Source organism: Triticum aestivum, chromosome 7B, assembly GCF_018294505.1.
Source record: "Triticum aestivum cultivar Chinese Spring chromosome 7B, IWGSC CS RefSeq v2.1, whole genome shotgun sequence".
In the NCBI taxonomy this organism is placed as follows: Eukaryota; Viridiplantae; Streptophyta; class Magnoliopsida; order Poales; family Poaceae; genus Triticum; species Triticum aestivum.
In genome coordinates this window covers 422,604,547-422,615,451 of record NC_057813.1, presented here as the reverse complement: position 1 = coordinate 422,615,451, position 10,905 = coordinate 422,604,547, and the positions used below count along the sequence as shown (strand labels likewise).

Genomic DNA, 10,905 nt, shown 5'->3' with positions numbered 1-10,905 from the left:
ACTATTGTCTTAATGTGTTCCAAGGCTTATATGTATAAGCAAGATGCTATCCTACAGAGCGATCTTTGGAGGAACACACCTATGTGAGCCCGACTGCTAGTCACAGTCTATGAGATTGGGGTGATCTCTAGTAAACTCATGAATAGGCCAGGAGTGTGACTTATATGCTCCACCCGAGGGGTCAGCCTTCGGCAGCCTCGTATCAGTGAGACTTGTGGTGAAACTTCTTGACGCCAAACTGACAATTCAAGGCATAGTCCATTGTTCAGTTGTGAAGGAGTGTAACTACTTGGTCTAGGTGGAGCTCAACCTTAATCGGTCTCCACTGAGATGTTGGTATATCAAAACAGCGTTTGGAACAAAGGACAAAGTGGGCCCCTGAGATCTGGTGGGGGGTTGTTGAAATATGAGATGGGCCTAGAGCCCATATGACAATTTCAGATTTAATCTCTAAGGGCCCATGTAGGTGGCATGACAAGGTGGTGGGAAGTTTAGTCCCACCCATGCTAGTGGCAGGAGAGTTGGAGTGGTTTATAAGGGATTCTCTCCCTCATGCTATTGGAGCTTGAGAAGAAAAGAAGCCCTCGCGAACTCCTCCTCCTCCGCTCGCCTCGCCACGCCACGCCTCGTCACAACGTGCCGCGGGTTGCGGGATTGAGCCGAGCCGAGCTCACTCCTATGCGCTTCTTTTTACCGGTCAGGAACGGAGAGTCTTTGACAGGTAGGGCCACGATCTGAGACGTCGGATCATGGGCTACCGACTTGGACGTGGGTTCAGCCCACGTCTCTCCACGCGCGGCCGCACATATATATGTGGGGCGCTGCCAATCCTAGCCGCAGCAAAAACAGAACGCATCTCCGCCTCCACGCCTACGTCGTTCCTCTGCTGCTGCTGCCGCTGACGAATCCATCTTGTTCACCGCATACACTTTTGACGGGAGAGCAGGCCTCTGAAATCTCGCCTCTCCGGATCCTGTACGGGAGAGGGGCGATTAGGTTTTTGGGTAGCGACTACGCGACTGCTCGCTTCTGTTCATCTACGTCCGCATCACCTTCGTCATCACCATGTCGACCGACGCCGACCGTGCCACCGCTGAGAAGGCCGAGGCCGACAAGAAGGCTGCCGAGGATGCCGCGGCTGCTGCCACCATCACCGCCGCCGCGTGGCCGATTGGAGGGTATACATCGCTTATCCCTCTCGTGTTTCTTTCTGTTGTAGCAGTACTAGCGGTATGCGTAGATGTCTCTACTATATGCGTAGTACATGCTCTGTTAGATCATAATCAGTATGTTATCAATGCTGTTCATGTCATGCTAATGATTTATTCATGGATTAATTTAATCGAAAAACTACCTATTTTCTCATCAACAACTCCGACAGATGATGTATATTGAAGATGTAAAAGTGCAACTCAAATAGATGATGCCAAGTGAAGATGTAAAAAGTAGAAACTTCAACTAGTACTTCATTTGAAACATAATTCAAACATGGTTGAAACATAATTCAAACATAGTTCAAAAATAATTCAAACATAGTTCTAATTAAAAACATAAATTAAACGACTACTACAACTAATTCAAACTACTCGTCGTCCGAGGGCATCCAGTACTCCTCATCATCCTTATCCGAGGGCCCCCAGAACTCCTTGTCGTCCTCCTCTGAGGACTCAACAGGGATCACCTTCGAGGGGCCGGCCTCGTCCTCCTTATGCTCGGCGTCGCGCTTCCAGAAGTACTTCTGCTCGGCCTGAACATACTCCGGATGCTCCCGCGCGAACCTCGCCATCGCCGGCTCGTCGCTATCACCGGGACCAACGAGAATGGTCGGCCTCTTCTTTGTCTTCTTCTTCGTTATCTCCTCCATCTAAATGCCCTCCGGCACGAGGAACTCTACATCTGTCTGGGTCTCGATCTCCGGGAAGTTGAGGTCCGTCTTCGGCCTCCCGGCACGTCACACTACCACGTTGTAGGCACGCGCAGCCTTGTCAGCAATGGTGTAGGTGCCGAGCCAGAAGCGGCGATCAACGTCGGAGAACTCGACGCCGAAGTTGCCGGGCGGCTTCGCCCGCACGCCGAAGAACCCCGTCTTGCTCTTCGGGAGCTTCTTCACCGGCATGGTGACGACAGGATGGTGGCGGCTGCGCGGCGGGCGAATCAAGGTGGCTGGGGGGGGGGGGGGAGCGGCGGGGCAGCGGCAGCTGTGCTTGGGGGTGGCGGCCTCGGAGTGTCGAACCGCCGAGGGTGGCCACGAGTACGTACTACTAAACACATGACTGACATTTGAAGGATCAATGTACAGCCATATTGATCTTATCTGGTTCATTCATCTATGGGGTTGCTATGGCAGAAACTTTGCCCCCATCACGTTTAATTAGTTTGCAGGAGAAAGCAAAGCTACCCTAGAGATGTCAGCGCACTGAGATCAATTTTCAACGTTTTTCTGGTGAAAAACAGGACGTCTCTTCTGTTCCCACGCAAAAGAAAAAGAAAAAGAAAAATATGTTGTTTCAGATATGAACAGCGTCACGGTGATACTACTATATTTTACCATACATATGAGCATCAAAGCTAAAGTTAGGTAGGTGGCAAGCCAATGCAAGTTCCTAGCTGCACACATGATAGCTGCACCTGTCATGAGGGGGAAAAAATCCTCACACCAAACTGAATCCCATCAACCCCATCTAAATCACAGCTTCTTTTTCCCCCTGTGCCGTGCACACATGCAACAGTTCTGGCGACCGTCTAACCAACCAGCCAGCTCCAGGTTCATCAAACCACAAAACAAACTGAAAATAACCTGCCTACACTACAGTCAAGTTGGTGAATCATGACACCTTTTTACACGCAGGTGAAAATGTGAAAGAAAAGACGGCGAGATGCGCATATATCGTCGTGTGCATTTCCCAACAAGCGACCGCTTCGACCCGGTGGATTCCCTTTTTCTCATGTCAAGATCACGGAAAGATTTGACGATTGGGAGGCCGCACGATGGGGAAAGTGGGAAAAAGTTTCTTTGATGGTGTGTCCGCCAAGCTTGCTGCATCCGTGTCAACTCTCCAAGCACAAACACGAGATCGCACCAAACCAGACCAACAGTGTTTCTTTCTCAAGATCCATCAACCCGCATGCATATGAATGTGATGCATATATGGTGCAAGTGCAGCTTCTGATCCAAGAGAAACAAGAGGAAATCCATCCATCCGTCCATCCATCCATCCATCTCTTCTAGAAGCATGACCAGTAGTTACTAGAAGCAATGCAGGGAATTAAGAAGCATTTTTCTTGATTGTTGTTGTTGTTGAAGAAACTGAAAGGAACCAATCAATCATGCTGTGAAAAATACGTGAAAGCTATAGTATATCACTGGTCCTTCTCAGTTCTCTCCAGTCCAGACCCGCAATGAAACCGGCAGGAAGAAGAAGAAGATGCACGGCCACCAGCAATTAATCCGGGAAAGGGAAACCGGCCGCTGCCAAATGGCCTGGAAAAAGGGGCACTGGTGGCGTAAGATTGAGAAGAAAAGACGAAAGCTTCAGGCAACGTAACTTTCCAGGTTATTAGGAGGGTCACATCTCAACGGTAGGTAACTACTGGACTCGACTCGATAGCCTTACCTCATAAGCTGGGTAGGTAAATACCCCTACTACGCCTAATCGTCCAAGCAATGCACAATCAACTGGTAATTTTTTTCTAGAATACGCATGAGCATGCGTATCTTATATTGATATAGAAGGCAATCAACTGATAATAACAATTGTTACCTGCAAGAAATGGACCATGCCAAATGCGCTCACAAGGATTTATTTATCTCTCTCTGAAAAATGCGCCTTGACCACTTCAGGTCCCATATTCCTCCACTGATCCTCTTGCTCGCAACGCGCGCGGCGAGAAAAACAAGGTGCTTTTGTCGATATATTCTGCCACGCTATTGACATTGCGAATCTGTGGCGGTCGACCGACCGTTCATTCCCTGCAACAAGAAACATATATAAAAGCAAAAGAAAGAAGAAGAAAAAAGGCGATATCATGTTCATAATGTGGTCTGAGATACGAATTCTGCTTCACAAGCCAAGTCAGGAACCCAAGACGTTTTCTTCCTTTACTCCTTTTCCCTATGCAGCAGCGCGTCTTGATCCACACCGCACGGCCTCCTGAATTGACATGCCAACTTCTCAGCCCTTTCACGGGGATCATGTGTGTGTGCCGCCACCAATTTAACCAGGGAAAAAGGGACTGTTTTTTTCTTTCCTTTCGCGACGTCATCAGGTTTTTCCTTTTCGCAGATTTTATGGGGAGAGCTGACCTCGACAGAGCTTCAGCTGCAACATGTGCCACATGTGGCAAATTTTGTAATGTCCTCATGGGTGATATCTATTACTACTACCAGCAAGCTGTGAGTTGGCTTGAAAATAAACAGAAAGTGTGACATCAGTTACTTATTTTCTTATTTTCTTACATATATGCCAGAAATCACAGTCAAGACTAGACAGGGTCCTGCAGACGACAACAAAAGGAAGATAAAACTCTCGTTTTCATATCTGAGCAGTGGACAAAACTTGCCGCAACGCAAGCGTCAGCAGCAACTAAGGTTCCAGAGACGACGAAATTTCTCCTGACAACTGCTTTGTTTCAAAACAAAAGAGGTGACAAGAGAAATTTGTCCTGGCAATTGTTTTGTTCAAAAAAGTGGACAAAACTCGCAGCAACGCGAGCATCAGCAGCAACAAGGTTCCAGAGACAACGAAATTTCTCCTGACAATTGTTTTGTTTGAAAAAAGAGGTGACAAAATCTCTCCAAAAAAATTGCCAAAGTTTTGTCCAGGACTTCTACAAGGACAAATGCTTCCTTTTTTGCGTGTGTGGGCCATGGGGGGTGAAGAAATTAAGACACCTTCCAAGTCTGGTATGATGAATGTTCAGAAGCAGCATTTCAACTGCAAGAAGAGTCTGGTTCAGTGCACACGGCCTCAACACATTTTTCTGCCAAGTACTTAGTATTGAACTCTGACAAATGATGCAGAGAAAAATTTTGATCAAACTGTGGTGCAAAACTCAGGCAGTGAAAACATGACTTTCACAAAATTGAGACTAAACATTTAGGAAGACAATGTTAATATCTATATGTGATTTCTAGCTTTCAACAAGTTCAGCATACAAATTACGGAGTACAAGCTCTGACAGAGGCCAGTCCGGCAATAAAGTGCCAGACATGGCAACTTTGTGAAACCAGATTTATTCCTCATAGTCCAGTGTATCCCCAGAAGAACCATCCTTGAGATGAAGGTGCTTCTCCCTCCTCTGGAAGTCGGTCAGGCCTTTCCCGCTACCAGTGACCCCCACCTTACCTCTGTGATCTTCCGGTGACTTGAAGATGCTCTCCTTCTTGCGACCGGAAAAGAATCCAACCTGAAAGCAAACAAAACAAAACAAAAAATCTAAGTCTAAGTGAACAGTCCAATCGACAAAAGGAAGCAATTGTAGATAGGCTAGTTAGGGTGTCGTTAGACTGCTCTAGCCAAATATAAGGGCTTGCAAGCTCTTCTGGGGATAGTTTTAGCCAAACAGTGAGAAAGTCCCACTGCCTTCTAGCGGCTAGGAATAGAGATGTTACCTTCTTAGCCTTTCCTTTGGTAGTCTGGAACTGTTGCCATGCATTTTGCCGCTTATTCTGTGTGAAATCTAGTTGCTCAAAGCGGGCTTTTGACTTGAAAGCATGGATCTTCTTACGCTTTGCAGCTTTCTGCAGACACAAAAGCCAGTCAGAACACATGACCCATTGATGCAGCTATAAAAAATTACAAGGCATGCTTGTTTGCTAGATCAGAAGGATTCTATATATGAAAGTACAAATGAGCCGCTAATTAAAATGGGGCAAAAAGAACACCAGTAGACATAATGTGGAAGCCCTGAGGTTTGTCATAAAGTTATACCTAGGATTTTCACCTGAGGTTTGTCATAAAGCTATACCTAGGATTTTCACCCGAGGTTTGTCATAAGCTATACCTGGGGTGTTCATGGACATGAATGTACATACTTGTTTGTAACAAATGCATTCAATCCTCAAAAGTGAGGATCAGTCAACTTTGTTCCTTTAAAGGCAGAAGTAATATGATGAATGGTGGCACATGGGAGGCATTCAAGGCTAACTTGCAATTGTAAATATATTGAACAAAAGACCAATTCACTTACCACATCTTCAGGATCATTTGGATCAATCTTAAGTTTGGTGGGTAAGCTACGAATCTGATAGTCAGATGTTGCTGCTTGTTCAACTTTTCTCTTTAATGCCATTTTTGTCGCTTCAGCTTCTTTTTCAGCTTGTCCTAAAGCATCAGCAGCTTCCACGTCAAGTGCCCTGACATTAGCAGGGTCCACCTGTATAAGGCAAAAAAAAAATTGCACACACTATTATTGAAGTAAAAACTGATATGTAAACTGAAGCGACAACTAAAAGGACTGGTGTGTAAACTGAAGCCAGCATTCTATTTCTTTATTATACAACATATTCACATGCCAAGTGGAATTTCAGAAATTATGGGTGGCAATTTGGTCCAACAAAAGACAAAACACTACAGGCAAAGGTTATTTAAGTCGGCGAATTCTTTTGTACGTTAAGGATGCTAAACAGGAATAAACATTACAATGGGAAAATAAACAGGATGGCAGATACAGCCAAATGCCATTAGAAATTCTTTTCGCTGCAGACGAAAAGCATATATGACGATGCATTACTTGACAAATCAACAACTTCAGAACCAGGGCAAAACATCATGGTTATAACATATATGTACTCCGTCAAATTTATGAATATGCAAATTGCATCCCGATGACAAAAGTATTACATGAATGACCTCAAACCAATGAAGCTGTCTGACAGAGACTTAAACCATATGACCCACAATTAGCATACCTCTTCCTTGTTTCCCCAGCCTTCATAACTTACAAAATAGCCGATTGGTGTCAGACCTTCAATTGTCGCATTGTACCTAACAATTCAGCTGATCAAACAAATTGCAAACAGACTGTATATGCAAAAATAAACAGAAGAATGTACAATTGCAACATACACATATATCTCAAAAGGTCTTACCACTCCCCATCTTCACTATACACAGCTTGCACTTTGGTACCAACTGCAAACTTTTCATGGGATTGTGAGAGGTCATCCAGTGCCTAAAAACAGATAAAGTATGTTAGTGGTATGAAACAGTTATGATGAACAGAAGTGCACTTGTAACTTCCAGGTGAGTAATCCATATGTAAAACAAAACTACGAGTACCTCTGAGTGCACTCCAGCAGAATAATTTGGCGGTGATAGACCTACATCATTCTGCGCACTCTCACTTGGATTTGCAGTTGCCAAAAGCTCTTCGGTTAATGTAATAACCTGCAGTTGTTGCAGAGAAATACATTAGCGCAATTAACAAAACTAGACTCCTGCTATCATTTAAACTGTCCAAATTTTGTGATTCACTCAGAACAGCAGCATCAACACCCAAAATCTGAAGGAGGTACTCTACCATGAGACACAAACCTGCAACCAATCAAGATAAAGGGTAATGGACAACTTTGAAGCTATGAAATTTTATATTTAGTGTTCATAAGTTATATATGGTTGCTCAGATGGTCCCTACCATTGACATAATCTACCTTCTCACCTTTCAAGATTACAATAAAATCTAAATGGCCCAAAAACAAATCCACTGTTCCAAGCTGCCTTTTCATGATAGCTTGCCGGGCATGGCTCCTTGTAACAAAGAAGAGAAAGGGATTGATAGCATAGGCCCCAAATTACAAAATAGAAAGCAAACATCCTTTTGTTACAAACAGTTTACTCATACTAGCAACAAAGTAAAAGATAAAGCATCTGATAATTAGCTGATACCAACACACAGCAGCATAATAAAAAATGCAGGATAACTCACCTCTTGAAGCTCCTTTTCCATATCAACATATTCAGAAATTCCAGCGTCATCTTTTTTCTCCTTGATGAACTTCCTAACCTACAATTGGACGACAAAAGATTACCCACAATGTAAATGAATGGGTTGCTCAAAAGCTTCACAACAAATGAGATTTGTAATAGGTAAAAGTAAAAGGAAATAGCACGAAACTGCAGTAAGAAAAAAAAGGAATTTCAATAGCAGTTGACCTGCCATGTGCGACGGCGCAAGATCTACCCTGATAAACGATTAACTGGTCACCAGTTGAACAACTTGGCTAGTGTTCGGATAGATCAGAACGGATGTCATATTTGTTTATAGAAGATCATTAAATAAATTTTCAATGTAAATCACTCGTCTAAAACAGAAAGGCATGGACAAAATATTAAAAAGAGTGAGTAGAATCTAGCGCGAAACATTGACTGCAACAAGGGACCAAACTTGGAACAAATACATCAACAAGTCTCAAGACAAAATTCAACCACCATGTGCACTTTACAAAGCGTTAACCACATGAACATAAAAAGTTGCATGCTCTGATTTGTGAACCGGTGGGACTGTTCGGTCTTCTGCACATATGTAAATTCAACAAAAAGCAGGACCAAATGGGCGATGGACATCGAAACATTTTTCCTCCACCAAGCAGCACCAATACAATACAGCCCTAGTATACAATTTATGGGAATCAATCAAGCTACATAATGTGTCAATCCAGTGTTGTCCAATATGTATTTCTATAAGAAGTCTCAGAATCCAACAGGCTGAACTGAATGATACCAAACACTTACCCTAGGATTTTTTGACTCTGCAGTTCAAACTAATTTAGCTATCTAGCAGGCAGATTTCCACAGATTTTTCCAACACCCAGTGTCCCTTTAACATATTGAAAATGAAAACTCTTTTAGTGGGGGAAATAGTGATAAGAGCAGGTTATTTCGGCTGCTCTACTATTTAGTTAAGGTTTAATCAATTGTAAGGTTCTGGATTTTTCACGTAGGCCTCTCGAAACCCTAGAGTCGGTCGCGCATCCCCGAAACCTAATCTCTGAACACACAGCATCCAGAGCACAGAAACAAGCACGTAGCTGCGCACAAATTATTATGGCCCTAATAACGCGCAGCACCTAAGCGGGGAAACCAGAACTGATGGAGGAATCGCCGCAACACAACGAATTTCGAGGATTGGACGCGAGGAGGAGATGAGGGGAGGGGGGGAGACCTCGCGGAGCTGGTCCTTGTAGGTGGAGAGATTGGAGGCGAGCTCCTCGACGCTGAGATCCTCCATGCCCGCCGCCTCCGACGCTCTCCTCCGGCTCGAGCTCGATTCGATTCGTGACGCCTCGCGCTGCCCGAGAGTTTTCTTTTGGTTCGTTTTGGAAAATCTTTTTATTATTGTCTGTTCGTGGTGGGGATTTTTATCGGGGGGGAGAAGAGGCCGAGTCGATTTGCCTCTTCCAATTGGGCTGGGACGCAGGGACTGCAACTCTCGGCCCATCGTGGGGTTTGCTGGGTGGATGCGCAAATGCGATAGGTCGCCCACGCGCGCGTGTCAGCGGGCTGGCCCGGCGCTGGGCGATTTTCGTTTTTTTTACACTCACTCCCAAACCAATTCTCAAAAAATAAAAACTTATTCCCAAACCACCGCTCAAAAAGGAAAAACGTATTCCCAAACCTTGTTTTAAAGGAAGATTTTAGGTAGTTATAAAAAATGCTTATTCCCAACCCCCGTGTTTGTGTAGGACTAATCTCTTTTGCTTACCACCCTTTTCACCAGTATTTTAGCCTTCTTTCCAACTTATCACAACATTTCTGGTAAGCGTTGCTATCACTATTTCTACTTCTCGTGGTCTTGAGGTGTCTTGATCAGTCGATGTATTCGCCACAGGCTCACAGGAGACACCTCCTTCTCTCAGCCATCCGCACAAGGAAGAACTTAGCACTAACTGGAGTCATTTTTCGTTTTTTTGTTTTTCTGTCTATTTTATTTTCATGTTTAATTTCTTTTTCTTTTTATTTTTATTTTACTTTATTTTGAAGAAATAGTTTTCAGATATTAAAGTTTTCACAAACTAAATTAATACCTTTTTAAAATGCACGGACACTTTTAAATTATACGAACATTTTCCTACAATACGAAACATTTTAGTTAGATAAAAAATCTTACAACATGTGAATGCCAATCTATTAACAATTTTATAAATTATATGAATATTTTTTAAAATAATTTTTAAAATTATAAGAACATTTTTAAAGGTGGGAATACTTTTCAAATTACTATATATATATATATATATATATATATATATATATATATATATATATTGAAGTTTAAACAAAGAAAAATGATGTACCTGTAAATGGGTTGTGTGGTTGCCAGCTCATTCGGAGGTCCTTCAGGTGGAGCTAGCGCTCCGTGGAAATGAGCAACACATATTTGCGCCTCGGTTTATAGGGAAAGCTAGGATTTCACTTTTCTCTCAGCCATCGAGTTGGAGTAGTTAACCTTCTATCTAGAAGATCGAGCCAAAACAACGCAGAATGCATTTATATTTGACAAGGCTCTAGTGGACATCACACGGGACGCACACTTGCTATGACGCGTAGCTCAAATCAGGACGCGTGAGAGTAAGATATTGCCGAGCAGGATGCCCAACAATGCTTCAGTTGTGTGAGGAGTAAGACGCGAAAGCAGCCGACACAAAAGATTCCTTGGGCGTCGTATCCACTTGCGTCGAGCATGCCTTGAAGTTGCTCATGTTAGTACAATCCAGCAGCTCGGACTGTAGTACGCCTAAGAGAGGAAGAAGCCGCGAACATCACCATGGACCTAGACACCCCAAAAATGGAGTGAAGCGAGATCTTTCAGGGCGAGGGTGGTGTGCAATAGGCGGCAAAGTGGTAAATAAAACTGACACTAGCAAAGTGTAAAGCCAGTTGATTGCACTTTGTTAAGATCGATACA

The 10,905-nt window shown here is 43.7% G+C and overlaps 1 protein-coding gene across 1 annotated transcript; it reads right to left on the bottom strand.

Annotated features, from left to right (window-relative positions):
- Positions 1–5,055: 5,055 nt before the first annotated feature.
- On the bottom strand, positions 5,056–9,345 carry LOC123157819 (survival of motor neuron-related-splicing factor 30). Its single transcript, XM_044576013.1, has 8 exons — positions 9,163–9,345; positions 7,927–8,004; positions 7,281–7,388; positions 7,091–7,173; positions 6,911–6,986; positions 6,190–6,375; positions 5,612–5,740; positions 5,056–5,406 (listed from the first exon to the last, which is right to left on the bottom strand). Exons 1-8 carry the CDS (start codon positions 9,226–9,228, stop codon positions 5,233–5,235), a joined length of 900 nt encoding a protein of 299 aa, XP_044431948.1. The 5' UTR covers positions 9,229–9,345; the 3' UTR covers positions 5,056–5,232.
- Between the last annotated feature and the right edge of the window lie 1,560 nt (positions 9,346–10,905).

Bases quoted from the DNA above. Each gene is read 5' to 3' on its own strand.
- LOC123157819 (XM_044576013.1), bottom strand. From the start codon at position 9,228: ATGGAGGATCTCAGCGTCGAGGAGCTCGCCTCCAATCTCTCCACCTAC. The intron at 8,005-9,162 runs GTCTCCCCCCCT...GTCCAATTGTAG, and splicing joins ACAAGGACCAGCTCCGCGAG to GTTAGGAAGTTCATCAAGGA. The intron at 7,389-7,926 runs GTGAGTTATCCT...CAACAACTGCAG, and splicing joins TGGAAAAGGAGCTTCAAGAG to GTTATTACATTAACCGAAGA.